Source organism: Anopheles coustani, chromosome X (assembly GCF_943734705.1).
Source record: "Anopheles coustani chromosome X, idAnoCousDA_361_x.2, whole genome shotgun sequence".
In the NCBI taxonomy this organism is placed as follows: Eukaryota; Metazoa; Arthropoda; class Insecta; order Diptera; family Culicidae; genus Anopheles; species Anopheles coustani.
In genome coordinates this window covers 4,334,294-4,350,091 of record NC_071290.1, presented here as the reverse complement: position 1 = coordinate 4,350,091, position 15,798 = coordinate 4,334,294, and the positions used below count along the sequence as shown (strand labels likewise).

The 15,798-nt window shown below is 50.0% G+C and overlaps 3 protein-coding genes across 4 annotated transcripts; 1 reads left to right on the top strand and 2 right to left on the bottom strand.

Annotated features, from left to right (window-relative positions):
- Positions 1 to 91: 91 nt before the first annotated feature.
- On the bottom strand, positions 92 to 4,615 carry LOC131268881 (DNA ligase 4-like). The gene is made up of 4 exons (XM_058271170.1): positions 4,606 to 4,615; positions 3,780 to 3,880; positions 2,824 to 3,489; positions 92 to 2,666 (listed from the first exon to the last, which is right to left on the bottom strand). The coding sequence occupies exons 1-4, from the start codon at positions 4,613 to 4,615 to the stop codon at positions 654 to 656; spliced, it is 2,790 nt and encodes a 929-aa protein (XP_058127153.1). The 3' UTR covers positions 92 to 653.
- A 229-nt stretch (positions 4,616 to 4,844) lies between these two features.
- Positions 4,845 to 5,490, top strand: LOC131268634 (UPF0184 protein AAEL002161). Its single transcript, XM_058270866.1, has 2 exons — positions 4,845 to 5,122; positions 5,204 to 5,490. The coding sequence occupies exons 1-2, from the start codon at positions 4,972 to 4,974 to the stop codon at positions 5,449 to 5,451; spliced, it is 399 nt and encodes a 132-aa protein (XP_058126849.1). The 5' UTR covers positions 4,845 to 4,971; the 3' UTR covers positions 5,452 to 5,490.
- A 50-nt stretch (positions 5,491 to 5,540) lies between these two features.
- Positions 5,541 to 7,502, bottom strand: LOC131268633 (nucleoside hydrolase-like). 2 transcript variants are annotated; one of them, XM_058270864.1, is made up of 2 exons: positions 7,377 to 7,502; positions 5,541 to 7,239 (listed from the first exon to the last, which is right to left on the bottom strand). In XM_058270864.1, exon 2 carries the CDS (start codon positions 7,058 to 7,060, stop codon positions 6,062 to 6,064), a length of 999 nt encoding a protein of 332 aa, XP_058126847.1. In that variant the 5' UTR covers positions 7,061 to 7,239; positions 7,377 to 7,502; the 3' UTR covers positions 5,541 to 6,061. The 2 variants fall into 2 exon arrangements, with proteins under 2 accessions (XP_058126847.1, XP_058126848.1); XM_058270865.1 differs by having other exon boundaries at positions 7,363 to 7,498.
- Positions 7,503 to 15,798: the final 8,296 nt, after the last annotated feature.

Genomic DNA, 15,798 nt, shown 5'->3' with positions numbered 1-15,798 from the left:
AGCATTGGTAATATAATGTATGTAAAGGGGGTATATTGGTATATGAGGGGGGGGTCCCATCTCGGATTCGAGCCCACCCCATCGAGGACGCGAGTTGATGCTTGTGTGTCGGTTTTCTAATCGGCGTAACACCCTTTTCAGCCACATATGTTGTACTATTCTTCTTCTAAGCATAGCGACCTTGTTGGTCATACCTGCCCCGTTTAGACTGTTTACCCTATGTGTACGTGGATAGTCAGTCCTATCCTACAGGGAAGAATCTGGTCTCGGTTGGGATTCGAAGCCACACTGTCGAGGTGGTGAGCCCCGGCGCTCATGAGCCGATTTTCGAAGCGGCGCTACCGCTCGGTTGTCGCGGACCCCGCGTATAATCTACTATTCTATATAAAATAAATAAGGAAATGATGATTTTGTTTATTTGATGATAATGAGGTGATTCACGAGTCCGCGACAGCCGAGTGGTAGCTCCGGTTTAGAAAATCAGCCTAAGGCCACCGAAGCTCACCATCTTGACGGCTGGTGGGTTCGATTTCCAACCGAGACCAAGTAAGCCCTTCATGAGTCAAATGTGTCATACTAGATGGGTTCAAATCACACGTATTAAATTGACATGTTCCGATACAATCAAATGCTTTGGTTTCGGCTTTAGTTAGTTAGTTAGGTGAGTTCGAAAGTAAAAAATCCTTCACGTCGCACAGCTGCTCTCGTTCGAGCGACTTACCGATCCACTCGACACTCAGCACCGGCACCGGGTCGTCGGGCTCTTGCCCCTCACCTCCCGCGGCAACGTTCTTCAACCAGCGCCGCACGGTTCGCTCATCGTCTGTTGCTCCGGCCTGGCAGAAGACGTACGTCACCGGGCCCGCGACGGTGTCGCGCAGCCATCGGCCACCTTGACCCACGAAACGCAGCATCTCACGTCGGGCCCGCAGGTTCCCCACTGCTACCGGCGCTCCCTCGGTGTGGGCCCCGGGTGGCGGCAGGTAGAGCCGGGCGGTTAGGCCACGGAAAAGACGCCGACCGCGAGCGGTGCCCGGTCCGAGCAGCGTCCGCTCGGCGAGAACCAGCTCGCGCTCGGTAAGGTGGACGCCGTTCCAAATACCGCCGGCGTCGTGGTTCAGGAGCGCCGTCAAGGTGGTTGGGCTGACGGGGCGCGTGTACGAGTCGCCGTATCGATCGTAGGCTTCGGCCAGCGCCAGTCGGGTGGCCTCGGTGCGGGCTAGCATGTCGGACGGGCGGAAGGGTTCGAGGCGGCCAACGTCGCTGGTCGTCGCACGCAGCAGCCAGTCGGCTCGGACCACGTCGTAGCGTCCGGTTTCGATGTACTTGCGCACCTTGAACGACGTCTCCCTACCGCTGGTCACCACGATGGCGAACGTGTTGCCGCTGGGATTGGCCACGGCACGACCCCCATGCCGGCACACCAGCGCTTCCAGCTCACGAATCTCAGCGCAGCCAGGGAACCCGCCCATCACGCAAATATCGCGCCCCGCGAGGATACCCCCTTCAGCCGCGGTGTCCTTCCCCGCTCCGACGGTTGTGGCGACCGTTAGCTTCTTCCGTCGGCCACCGCTTGGGCCCGGTTTCGATGAATCTGGCATGAAATGTTCAAGCGTTACGTGTCCGCTCGCGAGCTTAAACGATTTCCGGGACGCGTCCCCTTCGACGATGCTCTTAGGATCTTGTGCCGCGGTGGCCAGCTGTTTTAGTTCATCCACTTGGCACACCTCGGTGGGCGGCTTGTCGCTGCGGATGGCGACGATGCGCGGGAAGCGGATGGTGTATCCAGCGGCGTATGACTCGCTGCGTACCAGCTCCGATCCCTTCAGCTGCAGCACGATCGAGGCAGCCGGGTCGATGCTCACATCCGGTGGACCGGAACGGCCCCAGCGCACCGGTCCTTCCTTCCCCGTCGTGCCGCGCTTTTCCTCCCGCCAGTGTGGACGCAACGAGCGGTTCAGGTCGGTCCACTGCGCATGCGATAGGCCCATGGAAACCTTCACCACCGGCAGATAGTGGCCCGCGTCGTCCATCGCACCGACGACCAGCACGTTCACGGCCGAACGGTGCACGTTGTAGTAGCCGCCCAGCACGACCAGGTCGAAGTCGGTCACCAGACCGGCGATGTAGTCCGGCTTGATCTTGTACCAGCCGCCACCGGCCCGTCGGTTCGGCCGGTACGGTGCGTCCTCGCGCTTCAGTACCACACCCTCCTGCTGCGCATCGATGGCCTCGTTCAGCAGCTGCACCAGGTGTGGGGCGTCGCGCACCTGCTCCCTCCTGCAGCGCACCACGAACCCGACCTGTTCGCGCACGAACACCGTCCCGAGCAGTGCCGCTCGCTCCGCGTACGGCATTTCGGTGCACGGCGTCCCGTTCAGCAGCAGCACGTCATACACGCAGAAGCATGCCCGCAGCTCACCATTGCCCGGCCGTAGCGCCTTCACGTCGGCCCCGCCGTCGCACTTGTCCCGAAAGCGCAGCGTGCGCCGGTCGAACACCATCATCTCGCCGTCGAGAATCACCGAGACGACGGTTTCCTGCAGCAGCTGCGCCAACATCGGCGTCAACGTACCATCGAGCTGGTCGGCTGTCGAGCCGAACGTCTCGCTGTAGTCCACCCCGTTGCGTGACAGATACCGGTACCGGGAGCCATCTTTGTGAATCTGCAATTGGTCAAGCCCAACGGGAACAATGCTACACCTTAGTCACAGGATATATAAAATTACAAAGAGTGTGTGATGGCCTCAGGCCTACGGATGTTTGCATTACTGTGTGTTTGTTTGGTTGTTACTACAAACATTTTTAAACAGTATTCAGTACCTGGAATCGCTCACCGTCCATCTTCGTCTCGAGCCAGAAAGTGTGACGAGTCAGCAGCGCTCCGACCCGTGGCAGCTCCAGCCTCTGGCACAGCATAGGTTTGATGAAGTGAAACAGCCGAATGGAAGACTCGGCGGCGGGCGTCGGCAGTGTGATGTCATTACCCTCCGGCGAATTCTCTAACTGCTGCACCACGTTGCTAAGGTTGCCCGTGTAGTCAAGGATGGTGGGCGCATCCGGATGGTACTGCTGCAGGATGCGTCTGGCGGTCAGTGCGCCGAGTCGAAGTTTGCGTAGCACGATGCGCACCAACCAGCGATGTTCCAGCGGCGAACAGTGTTCAATCAGATAGCTCAGCTCGGCTTCCACACCCTTGGCAGGTTGGTTCGCTAGTGCATCCAGCCGATTGTTCACTTCCGCCACGCTCAGCCTACCCCGATCCGGGCAGCGACCCCGGAGCAATGGGAGGAGCTGGTCAGCGAGATCTGCACCGGCTGACCGATGGGACAGGAGCCGGATCGCCTCGTCGCTCTTGCGATCGAGTGACAAGGCTCGCACGTACCCCTCCCCCAGCATCTTGTCTCGCAATCCATACGACTTTCGCTCGCGGTCAAGTTCGGGCACGAGCAACCGCAGCACGGGATAGATCGATGGTGCCTCAAAGTCCTGCAAACGGAATATGGGACATTACTAAATGGTTCACGTGAAGGGGTTTACATAAAATGCTACCAGCAGCCACGTCCGAAACAATCATCTTTAAATTTTTAACATCCATGTGACAGTTTTGAAAACATTGTACGCACAACACAAACAACTTTCTGGAAATTGCCAGTGATTCGGTATCTTACACGAAAGATATCCATACAAAAATACAAAATCTATGGACTACAAAAGTAGGTAGTTGCAGATATGAAAAGGCCTATACCGCACACGAACTACAAACGAAGAAACTGTACCTGTGCTGTGCTCCGGTGCTGTTTAAAATCGCTGAAAAACTTCTGAATCTTTGCCTCCTGTTCTTTGAGTGTTCTTGCGCTGGCGAGGCATTCTAGAAGCTCTGCGATCGTACGAAATTGGTAGTTCCATGATGTCATTCACAAAGAGTTTAAATTGGACCGTTTTTCCGGACAGCAGACGGGCGCTTCCGCGCGAATGAAATGGCGTTGTGAACAAAGAGGTATCGTGTACTGTCTTGTACAGCTTGATTACGTGTAGCGTAGAGTGCATCGGACCGTAACTGCTAGGGAAAGGGAACATTCCAAGATAATCAGTCAAATATATGACACAGTATGAGCTAGTAACATCGGATACATACTCGTAACATGAGCAATTTGCTTGATGCAGTTTGTACAAACAACACCTACCAGTTAAGCTTATGCATTGCGCGAAGTTATTCACGAATGAAAGATGCACTTATGATTCAGGGTGGAGTTTGGCCCTGAAATTGGGAAGTATCGGGACGTATTTATGTTATGACACACACAATTTTTCAATTTCCACAAACAACACTAGGTAAACACCAGCTGATTTCATTTCAGAAAAATGGTATATTCAGTATCTAATCATCTTGGATTGGCAAGGTTACTAGAACGGAGTAAATAACTAATTCACCTTGTTTGGGTTTTAAATTTTAAATACCCATGCGTATTTAAATAGATGAGTCGATAGTTTTCCTCAAGATAGTGCACTTTTCTTCATCTTCTATATCTGTGAGGATTGACTGCAGCACTTTGACTCTTCTTTTTTTTTCTTCAGCGAGGCCCTGGGCCTTTGCAAGCTAACCTGGAGACATAGAGCTCTATGCGTTTATCTTGGAAACGAATAAAATTGCCAGCCATCCGGCAGACAATCCATGTTTAGTCAAAATCGTTCAATACACACATTTTTTTCTAATCAAATGTAGTAGATAATTTGTAATGCTTACTAATTTGAAAAAGCGGACCTGCTACATACAATGCCCTTGGTTGCTGGATTGTTTTGACAGTGCTAGAGCGAGTGAAAACAATAGTGAAACCCAGCAAACGAAAATCAAAACACGGTACCGAAAACAGTCAGGTGATCAGGGGTTTCAGTTACTCGAATCACATTTGTACGGTTGGAGTGATCATCCTACAAACGCAAGCAACAACAGCACAATCAACCACAAGAATGCCACCAGAGCCAAAAGAAACAAAGCGGGCACCCACTGCATCGACCACGGACGTCGCTTCGTCGGACGCGGAGCAGGCGACCGACGCTAGTGATGCCTCTGCCGACGAGGAGCTGGACGAATTGGGCGAGCTGGATCCTTCCAGCGCCGGTAAGTGTACTCAACGGGAGGTCCTGTAACTGCTGTACGAACGGTGACAATATTAAGTCCCAAAACCGTCTCCCTACACAGAGTTCCACTCGATCAACGAGAGCCTCGATTCGCTTAGCTCCGCCCTGGACATCATCGAGCAGAAGAACGACTCGCTGCGCGAGCAGTTGCTGCAGTTGCTCCAGTCGCAGCGCGAAACTCTTAAATCGTTCAAGGAGGAAAACGGTCGGAACGACGATGGTGATGCTGGCGAGCAACCAACCGGCGCACCAAAAGAGTGTGCGGAAGGCCGACAACCACCAGCGGTCGAACCGATGGAACAGTCCTAACATGCTACCAGCGCCAACCGTTAGCATTAATGTTTTTCCATCTTTTTAATTCATCAATGTTATTTGATTGAACAAGCGTAATCCGGCAATCTAGAAGAGAACACAAAATTACAGTTTATTCGTCAAATAGCACATACAGGGCTGTATCCGTGTTGAACTACACCACCTTCACCAATGACTTGCCTAAGTTTCACAGAAAAAGTAAATTGTCAAAATACTACTGTTTAAATTTGTCGTAAGGGAAGTTTCTATGATATATATACGTATATAAAAAAAATGGAATACAATAAATTCCAAAAAACGTCGAAAATTTGTTTGTTAAATTGATGCTCCCTTTGGAATCGAGAATATTTTTTGGAGAAACAATCCTTATGATATATTAGGCACTCTGAAGACTACTTAATTGTTGTTTGTTATTTTGCATAGAATCCTTTAACATTCTATTGACTATCATCCTAAATGTTTAGTTTCTAACTTATCAATGCACGACATTTAGCTTTACTTGTTCTGACGCGACGGGTGGGAAAAATATGAAAAACAATTAAAAAACAAAACAATCAGCAACTAATTGGTGTTTCACAATATTCGACAGGTTCTGATGGCAACCATTTTACAGCGCGGCCATAAGGCACAGCTGGCGGAAGGAATCGTCATTAATCCGATCGATAATACGCACGTTCTCCTTGGGTTTGCCCTCCACCGGCTTGGCCGCGTTTCTGGCCTTTAGATGGTCGAGCACCATCTGGCCGCGTGTGATTGCCCCGTGCAGCTCGATCTCGACGTGAAACCACTCGGAGCGCTCCACGATGGAGGGATCGACAAACACCGCCACCAGGAAAGCATCGCACGGCATCCAATTTGGCCGCTCACCGTACAGCTTGCGTTCGATCGCGTTCAGCATGCCGACCGCCTCGTTCACGCTGGGTCCCCCGCCGAGCACGTCCAGACGCCAGGCCATCGGAAGGGCGGGCGCCTGCGTCAGGCACGTTTCCCACGGCAGCACGGTGATGGGGCAGCTCGGGGGCACCCGCTGGAAAACGATGTGCGCTGCCTCCGGGTCGGCGTAGAAGTTAAACTCGGCCGAGCGGGTGGTGTTGCCCACGCCGTGCCGATTCCCGCCCATCACGTACAGACCGTCTGCGCCCAGCAGCTCCAGCACTTCCGGGTGTAGCTTGATGCAGAGCGCCAGGTTGGTGAGCGGGCCGACAAAGATGAGTGCCACGCGGCCACCGTGCGCTGCCAGCAGCCGGTAAAGCTCTGGGGCGGCATGGCCGGGCTTTACCAGCCCCAGGTCAATCTGCTGCTCGAACGCAATATCGCCGAACCCGTTCACGCCGTGGAAGTAGGAGGTGCGGGGCACCGGGGACGTGATGAACGGCTCCCGGGCGCCCTTGAACACCGGTATGTCCGTGCGTCCGATGGCGGTCAGCACACGCAGCACGTTGATCGTCACGTCGTCCACGTTCGTGTTGCCGTGCACGCACGTGATGGCAATCACCTCATAGCCGTACCGTTGCTCACCTCGCAGCAGCATCAGCAGCGCCCAGGCGTCGTCCGTGCCAGCATCCAGATCTATGATCACCTTTCTCCGGTTCTCCGTTTGAGCCATAATAAGCCTTTACTAGCGTTTCCTCTTTGCGTGCGTGGTGATTCTTGCCGTACTTCAAGTAGTACCTTAGTTGCGTGCGCCACTGGCGCGTTTGACCATCGTCCAGATTTACCAGACAGCAAGTGCCGCTTGCCTACACACACGATAACCCTCGCGATCACCTTTTAATGAACCAAATCCTGTCCCGATAGAACAAGGGGAAAGACAAATAACACAATAAACGCTTAGTAGAAGCTTAAGCCGGTCGCTCGCCAAACCAACAAAGCCAACCAGGGCCAACCTAATCAGATCGGACATGTAACCAGATAACACCCACCATCACAAGAAGAGTTTACTTAGCCCGATTAAAGCGGCTTGTACGACAAATACAAGGTAAGGCGGGTTTGCCGGACCATCGGACTAGATTGCTTGCCAACTTTACACGAGTGCGGTTGCAGCACCATGGGCCATGTGCGATTATTTGACAGCGGCTTGTTTTTATTTATTTTTATTAGTAATGGCCGTCACCAAAGAAAAAGTCGGAATAAAGCTGTACTTTCGTTGGTAACTTGATGCGTTATCTTCAATTGACTGTGGTTCAAGATTATGTTTGTGACCGTCCAAGCTACAAACTTCTTGAACAAACCACAAACACGATTGAAAATGGGCTCATAACTGTTATTTCAAGCTCGCTATAAAATCAGCGTGAAATAAACTGTGGCCTTTGCCCGCTCGACTGTGGGAAATTCCGTTTGAAAAATGTCCTTTCACCGGAAGATGCCGTTGAATATCGGTAGATCTATTAAATCAGTTTGCTGTAGGCTCAAACCTGCTTGCTGGCTCAAATTGACATACCGAAAAATAATATTGGAAGCGAAATAGAGGATAGGCATGATTTTCCCCCGCAACTAACTATCACCTAGATGGGTTTCGAAGAAAAACGAATTATAATTACAGCGTAGTAGTTCCGGGTAGTTGGTGATGAAAAACATTGCCTTAGTTCAATGAAACATACGCAGAACAGGGGGTGCTGGATTTGAAAGACTTATGAGGAGATACCAGTTGACCGGAATGTGTTTGATAAAACTATAGCACGCAATACGGGCACAAGTAAATATGATAACAATAATCTGGTACCACACATGACCGGGCAGCGTCACCATAGGAAGCGCGGGACACCGAATCACGTTTGGATATTCCAAGACAAGAGGATATAAAGTAAAGTTGTGAAGCAAACCGACGGGACAGGAGGGGAGAAAAAAAAAGCAAACTAAATTAAATTGAAGTCTAATCTACTCGCGTGATACCGGTACGTCATAATTTGTATTATTTTTCGTATCAGGTATTAAATGTACAACACTCATCCCTCCCCCCCTTACCCCACAGACACACGTGTGCGCGCGGGCACACACACACACAGGCACGATTCCATGCTAGATTGACGTGGGCCTACAAACTGCGGCATGTGTCCACGTTGCGCATTCCATGCTTAAATTAGGTTGCGATTCGGTGATAAGTCGACGCTTGTTTTGGAACTGTTTTTTAGTACTACTGGTGACGCGGGTTTTATTGCGAGCGGTACGCAAAGCCGTGACTCAGTTCCAGCAATGCACGGGTTTTCGAATCTCGTATTTAGCCATCTACTCATATTGCCAAAATGCCGTTAGTCGACTGTAGTTCAGCAGACGGCTGTCCGGGGAATGTTCCGGAACGTTCGCCACTGGGAGTTGACAATTATTCAATCAGGAGCACCGATCAGCGACCGAGCTCCATCATGGCTTCACGGTTTCTTCTCGAAATGGTGGGGGCACAATTGGCCAATTGATGCCAGAGAGGAGTGGGGGGTTGCATGGGGGGATGGGAGGGATCGGGGTTAGTAATTTCAGACGACAACAACTACATGTTGTTGCCACCGTCGGCGGAGAACTTCTATTGGATCACGGTGTGCGCCTCGCCAAGATTGAGGTTACGTCGCCCTTCAACGTCGCGTGTTTCGCTCACGTTGCGCAGCACTTGCTTCCTTCATTCCGCTCCGCTGCGTAAGGCCAAATTGATCGGTCTCGATCAAGTCGAGCCCTCGCTTCGCAAAAACCTTTTTTTTCCCCCGAGCGGAAGCAGCCATGTTTCCCTTCGGTGCGTGCGTCTCGTCTGTTACGTTCTTTTTCATGCATGATCATACAGGATAACGCTCCAGACACTAACGTGTTACATTCGGCATTTACGACGACTGCACGATGACAAATAAAACAATAAAGAGCAGACTAACGTTGATGGCGTTTAATTGTTCTAGATGCGTGCAAGAAGCTGACGATCTTGTCTCTGGTCGAAGTGGGGAGGAAGGAGGCCGAGCGGGCCGGCCAGGATGGATAGTATTTTATGTATGTGGCGACTGGGGGCTGGAAAACGGCGGCTCGCGCGCTGATTGGTCGATTCATTTTGGGCTCGACCCAAACCGGTTCCAGGGTTCGCTGTCGTCGTGCCGCCGTTGTGCGGAGTTGTACGTCACCGCCCGTCACGGTCACAGCCGCGAGGTGGTGCGCACACACAGACGTACACGGCGCGGATCGCATGTTCCATGCAGTTTAATTGCCTGTTTCGCCGAAAATTCGGCATTTAACAAACGTAGCATAATATTCTCCTGCCTTATCCATTTCCTATATCCTTCGTTCTCCTTCCTTTCCGATGGCTGTAGTCTCATCTTCGGTGCGTCGAGTTTATTTCCTTTGCACTACCGTGCGCCTCCATCAACTCTCAAAATTAGACACGTTGCTTGATTTCTGCAAGCATAGCGAGCGAGTTTGTAAAACGAAATAAAACAAAACAAATGCACCTCCACCTCACGCCTAGCGTTGGTGATGCTGAGGTAAATCAGCTACGGCGGACTTTGACAGCGATTAATAAGCATTCGAACTGCACATGACTTCGGGTATTTGTCGATTTCGACCTTCCTTGTCGTGACCCTGTACGATGGACGAGTCATAAATAAGAAACAAGAAAACATTGGCCGGAAAAAAAAATGGCGGGCAGAACGAACCGATTGTTTGACAAAACAAAAAAAAAGGCTCGCTCGTGCTGGTAATCAGCCGGGAATGGCGGAAATAAACAACAAACAATAGGAGAATTTATTGTTCAAGGAACGTATTCTAGCTACATCTCGCTGAAACCGTACACATTTTGCATGCCGAATTCAAAAGAAAACAATCGCAAAACACGGCAAACAAATGGCAACCGTCTGGAGACCTTGAGGGGCGACTCGCGTTAAGAGATGTGTGTGTGTGTCGGCGAAAGCGAAAAAACAAGAAAACATTCGGGCGTGACAAAAAAATGTGCAAAACTTAAGCGGTGCCGAATTGGGTACTAAAAGGATGAAAAAGAAGTCGACACAAGTGAAAGAGGAAAACAAGTGCGTCCACTGTTTCGAAAAGGACGAATGGGGGGCTTACTTACTTAAGAAAACATCCGCCATTGTGGAAACAGGAATGAACGGAAAAGAATTATAGACGCAAAATATTAAAAACTCAAGTACAGTATTTTTATTTGAAAAATGGGAAGATATCAACTGCTGTCACTATGAAGTGAAATTATTTAATTTTGACTCAAATGAGGTTGACGTCCCTGTTTGGGCCATTGTCATCTGTATCGATGGCGAATCGCAATGTCAACCTTCGGATCCCGATTTTTGCTACACCGGACGACTACCGAGACGAGAATCATAACTCCGCAATGGAAAGGGTAAGGTAAACTGCCGTTGTTCACGTATGCGGTCGTCGTATTGTCTCCTCCCCGCACTCGCTCCCCACTTTCTTCCGATCTAAGCCTTCCCCCTTTCGGCCTCCGCCACCGTTCATCCACATGCTGCGTGGTTCGCTCGGAAAGTACGACGCAATTTCGACCGGGCCTACCCGAAATTATATAAATGTAGAGACAACCGCGACACGTCGTCCGGAGGCGGGGACGATAGGGGAAGGAGGGGAGGCTGTTAGCGGCATTTTTTTGGACACCGTGGCACACGCACACGCGCACATAAACGCATTCCAGTTTGGCCAGCCAACCCTACACCGCGGCGCTCCGCTACAGCCTCAGGCGTGCGGAGCCAGTCCTCAAGCGGTGGTAGGGATGATAAGCGAGCTCCTAAAATACAGACGAGAAACCGCGAGGAGCTCCAACCATGCATGCATATTGTCGTGGATTGCGATGCTGCGCAAAATGTGGAACCGCGGACGGGCCCATCACCAATACCAGTACCGGGCGCCGCAAGTTTTTGGGCTAATTTTTGTCTTAACCCTCGGACCGCCCGTGTTGGAGCCCCCCTCTCCGCAATAGACCCATCACAGTCTACAGGCGGCAGAAAACAAGTTATTTTTGAGCGGAACTTGGAACGCTATCGTCATCGGCATCGTGATGCAGCACTGTTTGGAGTGACGATGCCATGATGGTTATTACTACCGTGTCACTATGGAGAAGAAGATCCAAGGACATTGTTTTGCGCATGCGGTGAAGTGGTCTGCTGCGGGCAGGACCTCTTTTTTGCCTGGACCTGGACCAATTAGAACCAATTTGAAGAAACCAGATCCTAGTCCTAGTATCCTTCGTCAACTGTAGCCGCAAGATCCTTCAATCGGAAAGATCTTCTGCTACGGCAAAAGAGGAGCATGCATACATATCGAGCTATAGTAAAATCATCACTGTAATGACATCCACTTGTTACTGTTTCCGTCAAAATGCCCAATCACACTGTGTAGCTTCTCAAAGTTGGGGAAGGAAGTGATCCAGTGTGGACTGGTGTATGAATTCTAGTTGCTGTTAGCCTTTCCTTTCAACCATGACGGTGGCTAACGTTATGAGACAGTGAGACACCGCAAGCGAGCCTGTTTTTGCGCACAGACATGGAGCGGCTCCAAGGACATCGGATGTGTCCCATCGTGCATGGTGGGGGTGATGCCAAACCAGATCCCATATGCCACGCAGGTGCCACAAGTATAGCTGAAAGTAGGGGGCGCTAGCTACTTAACCGTTATGAAAGGCTAATCCTCTCCAGGGTAGACAAAGTGTTACGTGGGCTGTTGAGACTCGAAGGCGGAAGTTTACACATAGCAAAACCACGAATCCTTGGATCTCTTATAGATGTATCCACAAATTGTAAGTTTATGTCGTTCTTATTTTTGAAGCACATAACAAATGCATGACCATCTACAAGCGTTCTATGTTACAGAACATCTAATATAGGTGGAAAGCAAACATCAGCGTAAAAACCTGTTTACGTTTAAGATACTTGATCATCCGATCACCTGATGTCAGCTTCCGGTGCATTTGTTATCGCGCCGTTGATTCGCCCGGGCTGCTGGTTTGTTATTGCTGTGTGGCGTACGCCCCAACCGTTCCGGGAAGCACGAACTGTTCTTAACAGGTCCCTGTTAGTCAACTTGTTTTTTCAACAACAACAACAACAACACTCATGTGCGTCACAGCTCCGTCATTCGATCCGCGAGTAAATGCGCCTAGCAGTGCGTCTGTGTGCTCAAGGATGGTTTTGCAGTGTTGGCGACGCATATTCCGCAAAATGTAGCAATGCGACGAGAAGTAGCTATCAATGCCGTTTCCATTAAGAACGCGTGCGTATACCGGCGCTTCCAGATAGTCGTGCACCGATTGCAACGCTGTCAAGTCGACTAACCTAGAGGTTGACTATAAAAATGGCAACAGAATAAATCTGTCATATCTAGTGGATAAGCGCATGAAGCATTGCGGCAAGGACATACCGACAGTTCTAAGTCTTGCAAACGGAAGTGTGTGCAGTCCTTGAGCGAGCGTCAAGCTAAGGATCTGTTCATAAACATGACAGCAACCGTTACGATAACGACTTCTGCCGTACCGGTCACCACTATTCTAAGGCCTATGACTTCACTCTGCTTTCCTCCTGCCACCCCAACCCAGTCCCAGCAGCCTTTCCTCCTCTGCTTGCCGCAGTTCGTCGTACTTCCAGCTAGGAAATTGCGTGGTGCCCGTGCATTTGTTTTGCCCCTGGATGTTTACACACAAAAAAACCCACCCGTTTATTTCTCCCCATTGACATTCGAGTAGGTGACGAACTAATTACTACGTTTTAAGTTTCATTAGTACTAGAAGTCAGGGTCGAGTGTTTAGATGGGATGTCCAACGTTATCTAACACTATCGACGAACTAAAACATTTGCCTGCAAATTAAAGCGTGATTTTATACTTTCGAAGGACTTGAAGCGGGGACAAATGTCGTTCAAAAAAAGCTTTTTTCAACCTTCTGCCCAATAAAGATATCACCTAAAATAATATGTACAATGTAGCATTGATCGCCATTAGTAATCAAATTAGTGACCACGGCCTAATTGCCGCCAAACGATTTACAAACCCGTTTGTTGGGCAGCAGGCAGCAAAAAGTGCCCAATATTTGCCACATGGGAGGCTGATTTAAAAATATATACCGGTCGAAGTCAGTTAACGGATGGCTGTGAAAAATCCTTTAAATCGTTTAATCAACACTTGCCTACTAATTGCCGAGTAAACGACAGAAAAGAGATTTACATTGTTGGCTGGCAAATATTTGCAAACGATACTGTGACTGCTGTGAACTGGTAGACGGAAAGGATGGTTGTTTAAATAAACGAATTTCCATACATTATCGTACGATCCTGTCGACTGCAACCACCCTTAATGTCCTAGAAATGTAGGTCTAGCGCAACTAACTGGAAAAAAAATTGGGATGGAAAAATAGGAGCATGTGGCACACGACATCTCGGCAAAACAAGATAAACAACTCAATTTACTGCGCTTGTTGCGACGTTGTTTTGCTTGCCAGCGCTTGTGGCCAAAAGTTGTTTGTCCGGCGTGGGGTGTGCGTACCCGTGAGTGCTAAATTGCAGTTGATTGGTCGGCCGCCTGCCACTCCAAGGGGCGCGTCTTGGAGTTGGCATTTGAAAGAGAAAACACATTTTGAAGACTAACATTTGACTTAGCTTAAAAGCTTCCACAAATCTGCCGAGCAAAAACAAACGGGCCGGCCACAGGAGGTTTTCTATTTATTGTTTAAATTTAAGAACCTCTTGAACAATATTTCTAGCAAAATTTATACAGGAACGACAGGAACATCTGCATCACATCATTCTTTTCGTTAACGAATTTATCGCCCAGAAGTACGCAAGACGTCGATGACACGTAAAAGGATAGAGTTTGGCCAAGGCGGGAGACGCCACTGTGCGCGGGGTGAGCGCAGGACTATTCAACCGAAAATCTCCACACAACTACTCATGCATACGCCTCCGGGGATTGTTCGCGATTGCGATTTTGGTCGCACCAAAAAAAAACAAGAGAACAAACGAAACGAAAAACCGACTTTTTAAACAACGTAAAAAACACACTCTCGCACTCCAGCAGCAGAGGCTGGAGCGAACGTCAATGTCAGCTTATCAGAGCGCGCGCGCGGGGGATGTGCAAGGGTGGTTCGGTGGCACCGGCAAGGTGTGGACAGACCGCGACCGCGAACGTGGAAGTGCCTTGGGCAGGGTTTCGCGAAACCCGAACGCCGGGGCCGGGGCACGCACGCACGCACACGCGGCCGCTGGACCCGGGGTTCACGCCATCGCCGAAAAACAAGAACAATTTTAGGGCCAACCTCTCACCACCACAGCCCCAGCCGTCCGACGGGGGATTGTTTTTTTGGGACACGATACGCAGAATCGCGTCCTGTGTGTGTGCGCGCGCGCGGCAACCAAACGCCAACCGCGCACAGTGTTCCGACGTTCGATTTGTTCCTTTATAAGTTAAAAAAAATCATAAAAATGAGTACCTTCAAGCACACATTATTTCAACAAACAACGCACACGGAATCGTTTAATTTGAACGATAGTTAAAACTAAACGATCGACCATTTGCATTTGGGGGATTGACTTTGGTGCATAACGATTCATTTGGGCCGATTTAAACGATCGTCTATGTTAAGACAAATGATTTATAAATGAATCCAATTCATCAACCTCTGGGTGATTTTGCCTCTAACGCACGTTATTTTGAAATAGCTCATCAACTGTTGTCTCTAAAGCAACTGGTATTGAAATAGCTCATTGACAGTTGTCTCTAACGCATCTCATTTTGTCTCTAACTCATCCGACTATGTCTCTAACGCGTCTGGGTCAAGCCGAAAAATAAGGAAAAACCAAAGTAATTGTGGTTTTGGTACATTGTAAGACTCCAAGAACAATAAAAATTATTATTTGATATTCTTTAAATCTATTCTTATGTATTTTTGAACAATTTTGCGTTTAATTTTTATACGCTTGTGTTTTTTTGTTATATTTTTTTTGTAATATTTTTAAAAGCATCCTAACGACCCTCCGTTAGTGCCACCGAACGAAGGGCCACTGTGCGCCATGTCCGGCGATAATCGGCGGGCACGTCTCGTCGTGCGTCGCCAAAAGTTGCAAACTCCAGCAGATTCGTGCGTTCTCGTTCCGAGCGGTTCGGAAACAAGAAGTGGCACCAGAACGGCGGGTAGTGGTGGACAACGGGGAGAGAGAGAGAGGGTTGACTGCAGGGCGGGGGGTTGCCACTATCGGCGTAAGTCGAGCGCGAACACACCAACGTCCCGCTAGCCGCACCACGCGTGCCCTCCATCCAGCCCGTGGTGGTCGAACGATTCCTGAAACCGCGCAATTCGTCCCTTCCCAACCTGTTCCACCGAAACCCCTTTCATTCCCTCCCCGCCCCCCGATCGATTGATCGATCGTTCGA

Bases quoted from the DNA above. Each gene is read 5' to 3' on its own strand.
- LOC131268633 (XM_058270864.1), bottom strand. From the start codon at position 7,060: ATGGCTCAAACGGAGAACCGGAGAAAGGTGATCATAGATCTGGATGCT.
- LOC131268881 (XM_058271170.1), bottom strand. The intron at 3,490-3,779 runs GTACAGTTTCTT...TTCCGTTTGCAG, and splicing joins AGCACCGGAGCACAGCACAG to GACTTTGAGGCACCATCGAT. The intron at 2,667-2,823 runs GTACTGAATACT...GACCAATTGCAG, and splicing joins TGGACGGTGAGCGATTCCAG to ATTCACAAAGATGGCTCCCG.
- LOC131268634 (XM_058270866.1), top strand. From the start codon at position 4,972: ATGCCACCAGAGCCAAAAGAAACAAAGCGGGCACCCACTGCATCGACC. The intron at 5,123-5,203 runs GTAAGTGTACTC...CTCCCTACACAG, and splicing joins GCTGGATCCTTCCAGCGCCG to AGTTCCACTCGATCAACGAG.